The sequence below is a fragment of the Oryctolagus cuniculus genome, chromosome 14 (assembly GCF_051225735.1).
Source record: "Oryctolagus cuniculus isolate XC-2025 breed Fujian yellow rabbit chromosome 14, ASM5122573v1, whole genome shotgun sequence".
Taxonomy (NCBI): domain Eukaryota; kingdom Metazoa; phylum Chordata; class Mammalia; order Lagomorpha; family Leporidae; genus Oryctolagus; species Oryctolagus cuniculus.
The window spans coordinates 74,252,733-74,269,179 of record NC_142880.1 but is presented as its reverse complement, the minus strand read 5'-3'; the positions used below and the strand labels follow the sequence as shown (position 1 = coordinate 74,269,179).

Below are 16,447 nucleotides of genomic sequence, written 5' to 3'. Positions count from 1 at the left end.
AGGATTTTAATAATGATTGTTGATAGTTTGTAAACACTAATAACTTAGGAACGGATATAAAAAGCAAGCATAAAATTTCAATGTTGCAGCTGATTTCATGCATTCCTTTTAATAGATTGTTAAGTACTAAGATTTCCTAGAGGTATGATCACCTCAAATCTCATCTATATATAGGAAATTATGACATGCTCATTTTGAGACATCAAAAAACATTTAAAATAGACACCACAAAATGTATTTGTAGTTTAAAGGTCAAATTTATTAGGAGATTAAGAGATGTGTTATATGTGGACTATAAATACTGCACAGCTGACTTTATTCACAGTCAAGAGCAGAGATAAAGTCAGTGCCAACCTATTTTGTGGATACTCTTGTTCTTTTGTTCCAAGAAAAGTTTGCGCCATAAGACTTGGACTTGGGCTTCGGAACTTTCCTCTCCTCCACATCATAGCTCCATCCTAGTGGGGAGAAACAAAAACAAACCCATAAGAACAGCACCAAAGAGGATACCTGAAAAACACAGCAAGCAAAGGCTAACTTTTATAATTCAGTGTTTATTTATCATCAGGAGGAAACGTCAACACAAATGAAATCTAAACTTAGTAATCTGCTCCCTTATCCAGTGTCAAGACATTGCCTGAAGATGACTTACAATATATCAAATTAAACGTGTAACCCATGATTGAAGTTTTCCTTGCTTAGTATTCCTTGCTCAATTATTCAGCAAAAATTTCATGTAAAAATTCAGATTTCTCTATGTAGTTTTAGATGTCACTTCTTTAATATTTGCAACGATGAACACTGAATAATATAACCCATCTCTATTGTTCTACAAGCTGATGCCTTTACAATAGTTTAGAACTCAAATGATACAGAAAAACATATTATATACAAATATACATAAATTACAGAGTTGGACTAGACCATGATAGGTCTGATTTAGCTCCCTGGATTTTGTCAGGCTACTGATTAAACTCAAAAAACATTTTCAACATTTGTTTCAAGGGCTAGCTGCATTAATTAGAATCTCACTGAAGTACTGCCTAACAGTTCAAATTCGTAGGCTTACCTAAAGGCCTAATAGATCAGAACAGTCTGCAGTGTGTCTTGGAATTTGTACTTTATCAATTCCAGAAGATTTTTATACAGAAAACTGAGAACCCCTAGCTGAACCTAATTTCTGAAAACATTTATTTTCTCCTCAAAGCCTTTTTGGTATTGAAAATTTTGTTTATAATAGGTTTATTTATGTCTACATCTTCTTTAAGTCCTGTTTTTCAGTTCTAAAATATGGGGAATATATAAAATCAATTACCCTCCCCTACCCAAAAGTATAATTCATTCTTCTATTTTCTAGGTTGTTTTATTTTTCTTCATAAGATATTTTTTAAAAATATTTTTTGAAAGGCACAGTTACAGAAAGAGAGAAGAGATATAGAGATCTTCCATCGTCTGGTTTACTCCCTAAATGGCCACAATGGTCAGAACAAAGGCAGGTGGGAGCCAGGAGCTTTTTCTGGGTCTCCTATGTGGGTGCAAGGGCTAAACCACTTGGGCCACCTTTTGCTTTCCCAGGAGCATTAGCAGGGCACTGGATCAGAAGTGGAGCAGGTAGGACTCAAACTAGTGCCCATATGGGATGTGGGTGCTACATTACTGATTGCCTACTCTGTGTCAGGGACTGTTTGTAGACATTGGAAGAAGACCAATGAATGAAACAGAAAAGAATACCAAAGTTCTTTAAGTTAGTAAGGAAGAGAAATTAATAAGTATATGCATAGTATTCTTGTATTAGGTGCTAAACCATAAAATATTTAAACTATACACACACACACACACACACATACACATATAGTAATAAGTACTAAAGAAAAAACATTTCAGGTAGGGTAGATGGGGAGCCCTCTCTTCTGAGAAGGTAATAAGTGAGTAAACACACAAGGAAGCCACATGAATATTTTAGAAAAGAGAATCTAGGCAGAGAGAACGGCAATTGAAAAGGCTCTGAGGCAAGAACATGCCTGCTGTAGTATTAGGCCCTATGCTAACTGCTTTAAATGGATTTTTATTGAGTTTATAGGTTGCTTGGGTCATGAGGGAGGCACTGTATTATACCTTAATTTTCTATTTACCTGTAAGGAAAAATAAAGCATAAATAAAATAAATTAAAAAAAAAAAAAAAAACAAGAAAATGTCACAGACTAATAAGTAGCAAAGGCAGGATTTTAGCCCAGGTTGACTTTAAAGCTGTGCACCTAACCATCTCATAGGTGAAACTGAATTTACTTAAAAAAAAAAAAAAAAAAAAAAAAAAAACACACACACACACAAAAACCTAGGAATTACAATTTTCACCTATTCTACTAATTTACTTTTTTTTTCTTTTTTTTTGACAGGCAGAGTGGACAGTGAGAAAGAGAGACAGAGAGAAAGGTCTTCCTTTGCCGTTGGTTCACCCTACAATGGCCACCGCGGCTGGTGCACCGCGCTGATCTGATGGCAGGAGTCAGGTACTTCTCCTGGTCTCCCATGGGGTGCAGGGCCCAAGCACTTGGGCCATCCTCCACTGCACTCCTGGGCCACAGCAGAGAGCTGGCCTGGAAGAGGGGCAACCGGGACAGAATCCGGTGCCCTGACCGGGACTAGAACCCGGTGTGCCGGCGCCGCAAGGTGGAGGATTAGCCTAGTGAGCCGCGGCGCCAGCCTAATTTACTTTCAATATATATCCTCTTGGATCTTATTTTTCCTTTCATTTCTGAAAATATTTCGAAGAGACTTCAGGACTTCTTGGAAAACAGGGCCTTTCCCCAATGTTCCCCTGCAACTGCAGAGGAAAGAAATGGTTTCTAGTTAGAACCTGTTGGTTATAATGATCACTGGCAAGTTACCCAAGACCTCCATGATCTTGTTTGCTAAATATGGATAAGAACCTATGTTTTCCACCCTCATTCTCTCAACACACACTCTCCAGCTCAAATACATTATGAGAGGAAATGCAGAAGAAATGAGAAAGCACTTGGAAATATTTAGGAACTAGTAGCATACACAACACCTGAAAACCACTCTCCTATTCACTTGGTTTTCTTTCAGTCTCCAGGGAAAAGAAGAATTATTTTTACTACATCAGAACTGAGACATAAATCTATTATCTGTTCTGGTTATGGAGTTTCAAAATGTTGTCAGGGTCATTGCAATGTAAGAAGACTGGAGTTGTATACACATGAAAAACAAAAACAAAAACAAAAACCTTGGTTCTGGTTTTCTCCTAATAACTAGAAAGTGAACTGGCTCCTGGGAATTATGAGTTAGATTATAGTTGCTGTTGATGGAGATAACAATAAGTAGAAGTATGTGGATAGGCAATGCACCCTGTGAAAAACAAACAAAATACAAATCGAAGAAACGAGCATTTGCTAGTAGGATCCATCTACATTACTGCTCTACCACAAACAACCATGACTGTGATCATATATAGGGAAAAAAAAGGTTTTTTCCTCATATTCCTCTGTAGAAAACAACTTTGTTCTCAAAAAAACAACAAGCAACTCTGCTTCTCTGATCAAAACCACAGAGTGTGAGGAAGTCTGATGACAAATCCCAAAGAAAGACTGAAACTAAGGTCAGAATCTACATACGTCTCCCTTTGGATTTTCTATTCATCTGAAGAAAACTTTTCAACAAAGGGCTGTTATCAGATCATAATTGAATTTTGCTTTTTGGAGAGATACCACTAAGAGCCTTATCACATTTCCAAGCATCTACCTCCAAAGTGTTTACCTTACAGTGCCTGGAAGAACAAATATATTGGTTCTACTACACTTGAACATAAAGTTTACTGGAGCAAGCACAGTAAACCTTAGCTAAAAAGAAAAGAAAAATATCTGTAAGAGTAACAGTACTTGCAAAACATCAAATGTGTATACTGAACAATGAGCAAGTTACATGACTTATAATCTTTTCTATGAGAAATATTTCTCATTTGCAACTTGTTTCTCAAAAGAAAGAATGCAGTATATCCTGTAAGGGAGTCGGTGAACTCGAAAGGCTTCCACAGCCTTGGCAGCTCAAGACAAGAGCCTAGGGTGATTACTGATGCCATAAACAAGAGTGTCAATTTGTTAAGTCAACAACAGGAGTCACTGTGCACTTACTCCTCATGTAGGATCTCTGTCCTTAATGTGCTGTACATTGTGATTTAATGCTATAACTAGTACTCAAACAGTATTTTTCACTTTGTGTTTCTATGTGGATGCAAACTGTTGAAATCTTTACTTAATATATGCTAAACTGGTCTTCTGTATATAAAGAGAATTGAAAATGAATCTTGATGTGAATGGAAGGGGAGAGGAAGCGGGAAAGGGGAGGGTTGTGGGTGGGAGGGAAGTTATGGGGTGGGGGGAGCCATTGTAATCCATAAGCTGTACTTTGGAAATTTGTATTCCTTAAATAAAAGTTATATATATATATATTTATCCTGTAAGGAATAGTATGTGGGAATTTAGGAATGAAATCTTATGAAATGTTTAAATTTCAAAGAATATCTCTTTCAACCCTAGGGTAAGTGTGTTTTTTGTTTTCTCTTCTTTCTTTTCTTTTCTTTCTTTCTTTCTTTCTTTCTTTCTTTTTTTTTTTAAACAAAACCTAGACTTGTGCTTCTGAATGAGATCATGGAAGTGAAAACACTTGCACTCTCTGAAGAATGCTTATATAAAATGAAGGTGTAGCCTACAAAGACAATGGTCCCATATGTTGTCCTGTTACGATACTGAAAACCAGCCTTTGCTCTTCCCAGCTGTGTAACAGAAGAAGATCAAAGCAACTGAGTCCAGGGCAGCTGCCCCAGGGATGGGGTACAGCTCCCAGGGCTGCCGTCACTTCCCACCGAGAAGAATAGCCATATGGCATGGATTAGCCACAAATCCAACCACCAGCACCTAAATGATGGGAAGCTGAGTCTCTCTGCTGTTTCACACATTGGAATGCTTTCACAAAAATATTTTGAACATTAAACCCTAGTATCAGAAACATGCCTCTGGCAAATGCTCTGGTAAACTTAAAATGTGATTTTTAATATCCCATGCCCAATTTCTTTTACAGAAATATGCCAGTTTCGTTGATGTCTCCACTGTTGATAGGATATTCTATTTCCTGTAATATGAATATTTGGTGTAATCTTTCCAAATGCAAAAACAAATCAACATACTAGCTTCTGAACAAAATAGACCATGGCAATTAACTTAAATTCTGTGTATGAGACAGAAAAAAATAAATTACATTGATTTTTTGGTATAGAACTATCTCTTTTATGGTTCAGTAATGCAAAATTATAAGGAAGCATTCATCATTCCCTTCATAAGCTTGTGAAATAACGTATTACCTCTAGTAACCTTGACTCACAACCTGTGAAAGGTCTTTCTCCCCTAATAACCTAAGCTCAAACTCTGCCATTAGGTCAGAAGTAAAGAGTTTCGTGATCTTTGCACAGAAAAAGAACTACCACGTAATCCGGCACAAGTTGACATAACTAGCAGCCAATGTAAACTTTAGCATTGGATCACAACAACAAAGCTCTGGGAGGCTAAAGAGAGGTATACTGGTACTTACATGATTTCAAAATTTCTCTCCAGACTATGTACCTACATTATATCTGGCAGGACGCGAAGTATTAACCTCATATATGCAGGTACTTCAAAGATTTGATGAAAAATGAAACTATGTGTGCATTTTCTATGAACTTTATTGAAAGATCTTGTATAATTTAAAAAAGCAGGAAGAAAAAAGAAAAATTCAAAATTTTAATTTTAAAGTCTTTCAACTTTGAAATTACCAAGTGTCTAATGAGTAGAAGGGAGGGAAGATTCAAAACAATTTATAAGAATCTTAGATCTTTAGAAAATATTACAGAAGAGATACAACAGGGTTTTAGATATGGCAGCAACACAATTCTTTTGCTGAAAATTACATGTTTTAAACTAGCACAGAGGTTAAAACATGAAGTATCTGAAATATTTACTCAATTAGTAATATTCTACATACCTGCTGTAGCTCTGACATTTCTGTGGCACCACTCCACCCCAGTCCCGCCAAAAACAAAATCTTTGATGTGATAGCCAGTGGTCAGCTCCTTAAATTTTATCTTTTCAAATAATATACTTGTTAGAATATTATTTCCAAAGCAGTAATTAGAACAACACTATGGAGAATTTGTCATAGAATGAATCAGAATACTAGTGAACTCCAGCTTTTGTACTCCAACAGTAAATGTGAAAGTTGGTTGTTAACACATTTTTCTGGAAAAAAACACACATGGGGCAGGTATTGGTAGCATAACAGATAGAGCTGCCACCTGTGATGCTGATATCCCACATGTGCGCCAGTTTGTGTCCTGGCTGCTCTGCTTCCGATCCAAAACCCTGATAATGGCCTGGAAAAAGCAGTGGAAGACGCCAAGTGCTTGCACCCCTGCAACCCATGTGAGAGACCCCACTGAAGCTACTGGCTTTTCTGCCTGGCTCAGCCTTGGTTGTTGCGGCCATCTGGGGAGTAAACCAGTGGATGCAACCATCCTCCCACTCCTCTCTCCCTCCCTCCCTCTCCTTTCCTCTCTCTCTCTAATTCTGCCTTTCAAATAAATAAAAATCTTAAAAAGAAAACACACAAATAGAAAAAATGACTCCAAGAGATTTTGGTGTTATTCATGTGGGAATTGGGCTATACAGGGATTCCCATAATCCTACTTAATATTTAACCCTTAGTAGATCAGACTAGGAATTTCTCACTAGGCCATACCAGGTAAAACATTCCCACTATGACACAAAAGCTTTCAGAGTTCTATACAGGGACTTCTCAGGAGCCTTTGCAGTTAAGTGTGACATCTTTCCTAACCACAAGACAGTCAAAGAATGGGTCTGTTATTTAAAGATTTATTTATTTGAAAGGCATAGTGGGGGCATGGTACAGCAGGTTAAAGCCCTTGCCTGAAGCGCTGGCATCCCATATGGATGCCAGTTCTAGTCCGGGCTGCTCCTCTTCCGATCCAGCTCTCTGCTGTGACCTGGGAAGCAGTGGAAGATGGCCCAAGTCCTTGGGGCTCTGACCGTTGCAGCCATTTGGGAAGTGAACCAGCGGGTGGAAGACCTTTCTGTCTGTCTCTACCTCTCTGTGTAACTCTTTCAAATAAATAAAATAAATCATTAAAAAAAAAAAAGGCATAGTGACAGAGGGAAAGACAGATGTGGATCTTCTATTCACTAGTTCACTCTGAAAGCTTACAAGAGCCAGAACTAGGCCAAGGCAGAGCCAGGAACTCCATTCCAGGTCTCCCAACATGGGTAGCAGTGGCCCAAGAACTTCCCAGGCACATTGGCAGGATGGTTCAGCCGGGACTTGAACTGTTACCCTGATACTAGATGCCAGCATTTTAAGTGCAACTTAACCTGTCGTGCCACAATGCTGGCCCCCAGGGACTGGAGTTTAAAAGGAAAGAGTATGAAAAACGGTCTTTGTGTTATAGGTACAAATAATCCCCATTATTTGTATCTGTAAATATGCCTACTAAAATTTATTTGTAATCCCAAAATCAATACTTGGTATTTCTGTGGTCATTTGTGACCCACATACACAACAGCAAAAAATTTGAGTTGACCAATACACATGTTCCCAGCTAAGGTCACACAAGGTAACACTCTGTATTCTGTTTGAGCTCTCATCTTGTAAACAAGCATACTTTTCTTGATCTACTTAGTTCCACATGTTTGTGCTTCTTATTTGTAATTTCATAGTGTAAAACGCCACCCCCTCCCCAAGCACAGTGCTGAAGTTTTGACTAGTGTTTATAAGCATAAGAAGGTTGTGATGTGCCAGTATATGTGTTAGGTAAAGTTTATTCATGCATGAGTTACAGTGCTGCTGGCTATAAGTTAAATGTTGATGAATCAACAGCAGATATTAAATAAGGTGTCTTTAAACAAAAACACATTATAAAAGTAGGTTCATATTGAGCAGTTCATGAAAAGATAACCAAAAGCTTGCAGAAATCTCATGAATCTGATTGTATTATTGCCACGAGGAACAATATTTCAGTATTTTGATGATTTAGTGTTTGTGGTGACTTTACAGAATATGAATACTATAAGGAGAATTGGCTATAATTGGTAGATACATAATTTGTCATATCTTATAGTGATTGAATCTACTCCCCCTCAAAAAACCAATTTGGTCTGTTTGCAATTTGCCTCAACATTTCTTCACTCTATAAATTTGTGTTGTCTTAACTTGTCCTCTGAACTGGTTATAACATATGCCTGGGCTCTGTTATATAAGTAAAATTTTTCAATATATGTTCATTTTATATCTATGTTAGAGTCATGACTATTTTTTCTGGAAATTTTCTCTCACCAGTTTTGGAGGTCTCACCAACACATCTAATAAACTCACCAAAGGTAGGCAGGCTTTTCCACCAAAGAAACAATGTACCTTATGTCTTAAGCCCATGCACCTTGGTTCTAAGAGATGAATTCAAAACAGCAAGAGAATTTTGCTTTGCTTTTATAATTTTGAATTTTGCTACTTATTTCTGAAATTGGCTTACAGTATGACTATTTGATGATCCCTGAAAACAGATTAATGGTTTGTAGAGGCCTATTCTCTGTTGGTGAGAAGAGACAGAATCTGGTTAGTCTTTTCTGTTTATTTTTTAGCACAATTCAATTAAGAATTTGTACTCACTGAGAAGAGAACAGCTCTTTGGTAGGGGCCAGTAAATTTCCTAATTCTTTGTTTATTATTAACCCATGGTTAAAATTTCAGAATTGAAGTTACAAGCTTTCTGTGTGACCATGTCTATAACTTCTGTGTTGTGTAGGTAATGGTTTTCTACCTCTAGATGGCATTTATAAATTAGATTTTGTAATATCTCTCTGTTTTTTTTTTTTTTTTTTTTTTTTTGGACAGGCAGAGTGGACAGTGAGAGAAAGAGACAGAGAGCAAGGTCTTCCTTTTTCCATTAGTTCACACCCCAATGGCCGCTGCGGCTGGTGCACTGTGGCCGGCGCACCACGCTGATCCATAGCCAGGAGCCAGGTGCTTCTCCTGGTCTCCCATGCAGGTGCAAGGCCCAAGGACCTGGGCCATCCTCCACTGCCCTCCCGGACCACAGCAGAGAGCTAGACTGGAAGAGGGGCAACCGGGACAGAATCCGGTGCCCCGACTGGGACTAGAACCCGGTGTGCCGGCGCCGCAGGCAGAGGATTAGCCTATTGAGCCTCGGCGCCAGCCTGTAATATCTCTTAAAGGAGTACTGTTCTGATTAGCTTATAGAGAAAAATAGTAATTATATGAATTGAAGAATCCTAATACTCTCAGAAAATAAGGAAATTTAACTTTTAATACTTTCAGTATGTTAGAACTAAGAAATATTCTTTATTACGGGGGGGGAGTGTAATGGCACAGCAAGTTAGGCCACTTCTTGAAACACCTGCATTCCATATGTGAGTGTCTGAGAGGCAGCAGAAGGTGGACCCATGTATTTGGGATCCTGCTGGCCAAGTAAGAGACCCAAATGGAGTTCTAGGCTCCTGGCTTCAGCCTAGCCCATCACTGGCTGTCGTGGGAATTTGGGGAATAAACCAGTGGATCAAGGATTTCTGTCTGTCTCTCTCTCTCACCCTGTCTCTCAAGTAAATAAATATTTTTAAAAAGTATTCTTTTTTAGGCCAGCGCCGCAGCTTACTAGGCTAATCCTCTGCCTGCGGCACCAGCGCCCTGGGTTCTAGTCCTGGTCGGGGCACCAGATTCTGTCCCGGTTGTTCCTCTTCCAGTCCAGCTCTCTGCTGTGGCCCGGGAAGGCAGTGGAGGATGGCCCAGGTCCTTGGGCCCTGCACCTGCATGGGAGACCAGGAAGAAGCACCTGGCTCCTGGCTTTGGATCAGCGCGGTGCACTGGCCGCAGTGGCCATTGAGGGGTGAACCAACGGAAAAAAGGAAGACCTCTCTCTATCCCACTGTTCACTCAGCCTGTCAAAAAAAGTATTTTTTAAAGGAATGAACTAAAACATTTTAAGAATTCCTGTTCACAAAATATAGGTAAATCTTTGGTAAACTATTTTGGTTAAATAAGTCAGAGGAAAGTAGCCATTTTTATCAGTGTTACATACAAGATTTTTATTCTACTCAGATATGTTCTTCCTAATGTTATACAAGTTTATTGATAAAATAAGTTAGCATTACTTCTGCTTCAATGGTCATAGTCATGAAAAAATATAAATCTGTGTTGAACTAAATTGAGTGATTATTCTGGCTTCCACAATAATTATGTTTTGTAGTATGTTATTTTAGAAATTGATTTCTGAGACAGTTAAATAATTTAAAATCAAACAATATCAACAAATATTTATTAGATACCTAAATGATTTCTGAATAAGACAGACTATCAAACCATTGATTACGATGGGGTTCAAGGCACAGTATCCCAATACATGACACCCTGGCAGTGAAGAAACAGCAGAATCGGGAATAGGCCACTTCAACTTTTTCCTGCCTATGACTGCTCAAGTAGGTGATAAAAGAACTCTCTGGTGTTCTGCTGAAAGAGGTTGTAAGACCTGCATGTGCCTTGCACCAAGAAGAAAGGAATGCCACAGAGAATATGAACAATTGGACCTGGTTAAGTTCTCAGTCCCCACCAGTTTGTACCATTTGATCATACTCTTTGTCGAACCATTTCTGTACAACTTTGAGTACTTCAAAAAGCTCACAGAAAATGGAATTAAAAATAAATTTATTAATTTCAAATATTTTTGAAATCTATGCATACTGGGGTCTTTAAGAAGTTCATGGAAAATGTATATTATGAAAAAACTATGAATTTGAAAAATCTTGTACCAACAGAGTTTAATCCCATTTTTGTTTGAACCCTCTGAAATATTTTTGTATGTACTTCATCAAGTTAAGTGTAAAATACCCAGGCTTTCCTATTTGCTATTTCTGAAGGTTTTCTTGTCACATTTCTTTAAATTTATTTGGGTGCTTTTCTCTTTTCAATTTGTCTTTTGCTATATGGGTCTCAGATATAAATACAGTGATGGCTGTGAAATCTTTTCTCCCCTGTAACTACTATGCACTTTTGCTTTTTATTGTTACATGTTACAAGAGGTTGTACCTTTGGGTTTGTTAATGAAGGCATTTATTTTTGTCACTTGGAGAAGCTGCAGTATAAGGAATGTATACAGCTGTAAAGTTTTGTTCTGTGTGTTTATGAGTTCTGCTAGTTAACTGAAAACTGTTATACTCTAGTCATCCGTTTCTCAATGATCAAATTACATTGGTTAGAAGATACAATTAATACAGATGAATGAAACTATACTAGGAACAATAGCAGTAGCATAACCTTGGGAGATAACAAAATTTTACATGCAAGTAATAAGATGTATTTTTATTAAGGGACAATAGTTATATTCTACAGGGAAATGACTCTGTGCCACAATGAGAAAGAATGGTAAAAGAATGGATATGGAATGTTACACAAAATCTGCAGAAAGAGAGCCAGTGTTGTATGCAGATTAAGCTGCTGCTTACAATGCCAATTAGAGTCCCAGCTACTCTGCTTCTAACCCAGCTTTCTGCTAATGTGCCTGGGAGGAAGATGGTCCAAATGTGTGGGCCCACTGCCACTCGTGTGGGAGATCTGAATGGAGTTTTTGGCTCCTGGCTTTGGCCTAGCCCAGCCCTGGCTGTTGTGGCCACTGGGGAGTTGACCAGCTGATGGAAGACCTCTGCCTCTCCCTCCTTCTCTGTCATTGTGCTTTCCAAATAAATCTTTAAGATTTGAAGAAATTTTATTTGCCTTGGATTACACTGTATACAAGAAAAATAAGTCTGAAACACTGAAATGTTGAAATCAGCAAATTTTGATAGGCTTGTTTCAATAGTTCACTGTCTTCAACTATAATTACAATATGAAAGATTATTCTTTTGTAGTCTAACCTTCCTAGAATGCAAAGATCCTATGGAGTTTGTCAGAATACCCTCATAAGCTTTTTGCTGACTTTAAGTCCCTAGTCATTTGCAAAAGCCAAGGTTCTTTATAGTTATGTCACATTCTATGATTATTTTTATGTTTCATAGTGACTTTGAAATATCATCTCAGACACTCATGACTCTATACCTATTCTAACCGTTCACATCTCCTAGCAACTTCTGTTTTTGCCTTCCCAAAACTGAATCCTAAATGCAAAATAAATTTTCAGAATCCTTGCACCTAAAATTCTCTCTCAGATTCAACAGAGGGCTTTTAAAAAATTACAAAGATACACATGCTTTCATTTTATTAGGAGAGAAGTACTAAAGATAATTAGGTTTTTTGGTACGTTTCTATTGATGAGCTGCTAAGAAGAGTTAACACGTCACAAGAGATTCTTAGTTACCCTAAGGTTACACTTGATAGAATGTTATTAAAATAAATATTTCTAAAATGTGCTAAATGGCAAGAGATTTGTCATTGCCTTCACTGTACTGCTTTGCCTGGTAATAGAAAAATTAGTATGGTTTATCAGTTGTACTTTCAGATACTCTTAAACATTAATTTGGTCACAGTTTTAGTTTAAATTGCTCTTTGAGGTCAGTGAACACCAACTGGGAATATATCTCACTATTTGGGTTTTATTAATATACAGATGTTTAGGCCCTATTCCAGACTTACTAAATTTCTCTGCTTGGTATTTCTTATATATTTTTCATAAATGCTTGGCATATTCCTATCTCAAAACTTTTTTTTTTTCTGTAAACGCTGTAGTTGGGGCTCAGGACAATAAAACCCTATGGTATAGGGCTCTGGCATTCTGGGAACTTCAAAATAGAAGGAAAGGAGGTCAGAAGGAAGATCTTTCTTATGGTCTCCAGCCCTTTTTTGTCCTTCTTTTTTTTACCCTAGAAGCATAGAAACAAATTCCTCGGCAGGTCATAGGCATTAAAATCCCTCTACCCAAAAGCCAGCCCCAAAACTCTGAAATACTAATATTTCCCTGCATTTCAGTGTAAAGCGAACCATAAAGAAAATCTCTCACCTATTTTGTCTGATACATCATGTGACACCCCCTGCCCAGCTGTGCAGAAGTGGTCCTGCCCTGTTACACCTGGAGGGAAGAAGGGCCAGATGGAGTTCGAAGAACCCAAGCAGACAGGCCTTGTTGGGTCCCCTTCTCGGTCTACTATCACTAAGGTTACTACTATTACCCTTGGAGTCCAATTATATTGCTGAACCTAAGCATGAGATTGGAGAGATTTCACTGTCTTTCAGACTTCATTTCCAAAGGCTCCCATGAAAAATGTTGATTAAATAAATCTGCTATGCTTTTCTTTTACTAGTCTCTTTTGTTACAGGAATACTGGTTGTGAGCCATATGATAGGTATCACACCTTTCTACCTATATAGTATGTTCATCCATTTTTATAAATTAGATGAATGGTTTTTATATTTTTTTAAAACAGTCTAAAATTATGTATATTTTGTCTACAATTTTTTGGGCTGTCAAAGTTCTGTTCTTATACATACCCTTACATATTTCACTTTTGAAAATTACAGTTATTCTGGTGCCTTTTTATAATCATCTATAGCTATGGTTTTGGTTTGTTTTACTCTGAAGCTTCCCTCAAAGCTCTTAGCAATCAGTTACAGGCCAAAATGACTCCTCTTCAACAGAGAAAGATGGTCTGGAGGCCCTGTAGAGTATCTAAGATACTCTGAGATAGGCTTTTTTTTTTTTTTTTAAATAGATATTTATTTGTTTTGTTTGAAAGGCAGAGTTACAGTGAAATAGACAGGGAGAGAGAGAAAGCAAGAATGCTAGCTTCCATCTGCTGGGACAGCTGAGCCAGGCTGAACCCAGGGGCTTTATCTGGGTCTCCCACAAGGGTGGCAGGGCCCACTAAATACGTGGGCCACCTTCTGCTGCTTTCCTAGGTACATTAGCAGGGAAAGGAAGTGGAGAAGCTGGGATTCGAACAAGTGCCCAAATGGGATGCTGGCACTACAGGAAACAGCTTAACCTACTTTGCCACAATACTGGCATACCAGTGTACTCAATCAGGGTTTTTAGGACTTAGTTGAGAGAAGCGGTAAAATTTATGATCCAGTGGGATAAAAGTTAATTATACAGTACTGAATGAAGTGGATGATGGCTGATTATAGTTTTATGTCTGGAATACTGCTGACATTTTAACATTCCAATTTTTTTTTTTTTTTTTTTTTAACATTTAACGGAGTCCTTTTGATATGGGGCTAGGCAAGCAGTCAGGGAATAAAAGAGCTGGAAGATTTTCCAGAGTTCCTGTCTCTAGCCTTGCACTCTAACTCCACTCCCTTGTAGACCAATCTAGCATACTCACCTTGCTACAACGCACCCAAGTCACCTCCAGCAACAAGAGGACACACGAAGCACAAGTAAAATGAGCTCCAGATGCAGACACCATGAAAACTTATCCAGAAGGCATCAGGTACACTGAACCCTACCCAAACTCCACCCTGCTTGGGATATTCGATTAGGGTACCACCCCTACCCCATAAAGGAGTCCATTGGACTAGGAGGGGAATCTTGCTCTGTCTCATCAGAGGCACAACATCAGACTCTGTCTCTCTTTTTGGACTCAGATACTCTCTCTCCTTGTGGGCAGCTTTGTCTCCCCCCCCCTTCCCCCTCCCCCCTCTCTTCTCCCTCTTCCCCTCTCATGGCAAGCATCTCTTGTCATGAGGTTGCCCACACCATCATCTGAAAGTGTAATCACTTTTTAAATAAATCCTGCTCCCATTTTTGTACTTATGTCCCTGCTTTGAATTCACATCTCATAGGCCTGGAATAAAACAACTGGGAAACATTCCCACAACACTTTCAAGATATCCATAGAGTCAAAAAGGATTTGTAAATGATAGCTCATTTGAACCATGTGACTATTCCAGAATTTGGAAACTTCCCAAATATTTTGTGGTAATATATCTATCTGCATATTTCAATAACAATCTGTCTCCCATTTCACGAGGAGGTAACTGGAAACAATGGTTATGTAACCAAAGTCTTACCTGGAGTGACATATTTGAGAGAGGCCTTTTTACTCAAATATGAATAGACAATTTTAAGGAACTAAGATTGACTTCATGAAGTCCTTCCAAAAAAAGTGCCTGGTACCAAGCCTAAGGGTTCCCAGCCTTATAGGTAGCCTTAGGATATCTGGGGGAAGTTGAAAAGAGATTTCCTGGAATTAACAGGTACCCTGGTAGATCTGATGGCAAATTCTTGGCTTAAGAGACTTAAAGTCCAATCTGAGATTCCTTTGTGAAAATTTCAGCAAAGCTGGAATCACTACTTCTGCCCCCTCCCCACAAAAAAAGCAATCCCAGCTTATGTTGGGGTAGATTTTAGCCTAGAAGTTAATATGCCAATTATGACAACGGCATCCCACATCATAGTACCTGGGTTCAGTACCTGGCTCTGGCTCATGACTTCAGCTTCCTACCATTCAGACCCTGAGGGGCAGCAGTAATAGCTCAAATAGTTGGGTTCTTGCCACCCACATAGGAGATCTGGATTGCATTTGGGCTTTGGCTTCAGTCCAGATCAAATCTTGCCATTATGGGGATTTGGAGACTGAACAAGCTGGTGGGCTCTCTCTCTCATAAGAAAGCAAGCAAGCCTATATGGCAAATTAATACTTTCTGCTGCTTATGTGAACATTCAGGACAAATATCACACCAATCATATTTTGTGATCATTAATACTATCTTGTTGACATTTCCTTATCAAAAGGGGGAAAGAAGAGAAAAAAATTACTTCAAAGGAAAACTATGTATTGTTTGTATCATACCTTCCCAAGTTATTAAGTTTTAGTTCAATTTCTTGTCTTTCAGCTATTAGGGCAACTTTTTTAAGTTGTAAATAGTTGAGATATAGGTAAATGATGACCTTCTTCCTACTGGTAGTGATTTAATTCCCTCCCATGTGTAATTCATTTCAACATTCTTTTATTCCAAATACATTTGTGTACTGGTTTATACATATACTTTGAACACACAATATCTGCTTAATTATCTTATATCATTAAAATAAATTCTTAAGTTTTATATCTGTGTGATAGTAATGATTCTTTGGTTTAAAAAAATTTTTTTAAGAGATTTATAGATGGGAGTTGAGACCTTTATAAAAGGTTAAGTTAGGTGGAAGTCCAGACTTTCTGTTGTGTTCACAAATTTTAAATCCTGGGCTACATCTCCAATAATTTCTCCATTTTCCTGGATCCAGGCACCCACCTGACTGTGTCCTTCCCTGTCTATACCTTCCATTACTTCAGAGGTGGGTTTTCTTTCCCAGCAGACCCATTGTTAACAGAAAGCAGTTTCACAGTGTGTCCTCTGCCCTCCTATTCATGAAAGAAACCCTTCATTTTAAGAATTTCAAAGAGTT

The 16,447-nt window shown here is 38.2% G+C and overlaps 1 protein-coding gene across 1 annotated transcript in view; it reads right to left on the bottom strand.

Moving 5' to 3' along the window:
• Positions 1–237: 237 nt before the first annotated feature.
• The window catches only part of NDUFS4 (NADH:ubiquinone oxidoreductase subunit S4), a 112,994-nt gene continuing 96,784 nt past the window's right edge, over positions 238–16,447 (bottom strand). Inside the window, exon 5 of the mRNA XM_008262198.4 lies at positions 238–458. Coding sequence (XP_008260420.3) covers positions 355–458 — 104 coding nt within the window. The 3' untranslated portion in view covers positions 238–354. The remainder of the gene's footprint in view (positions 459–16,447) is intronic.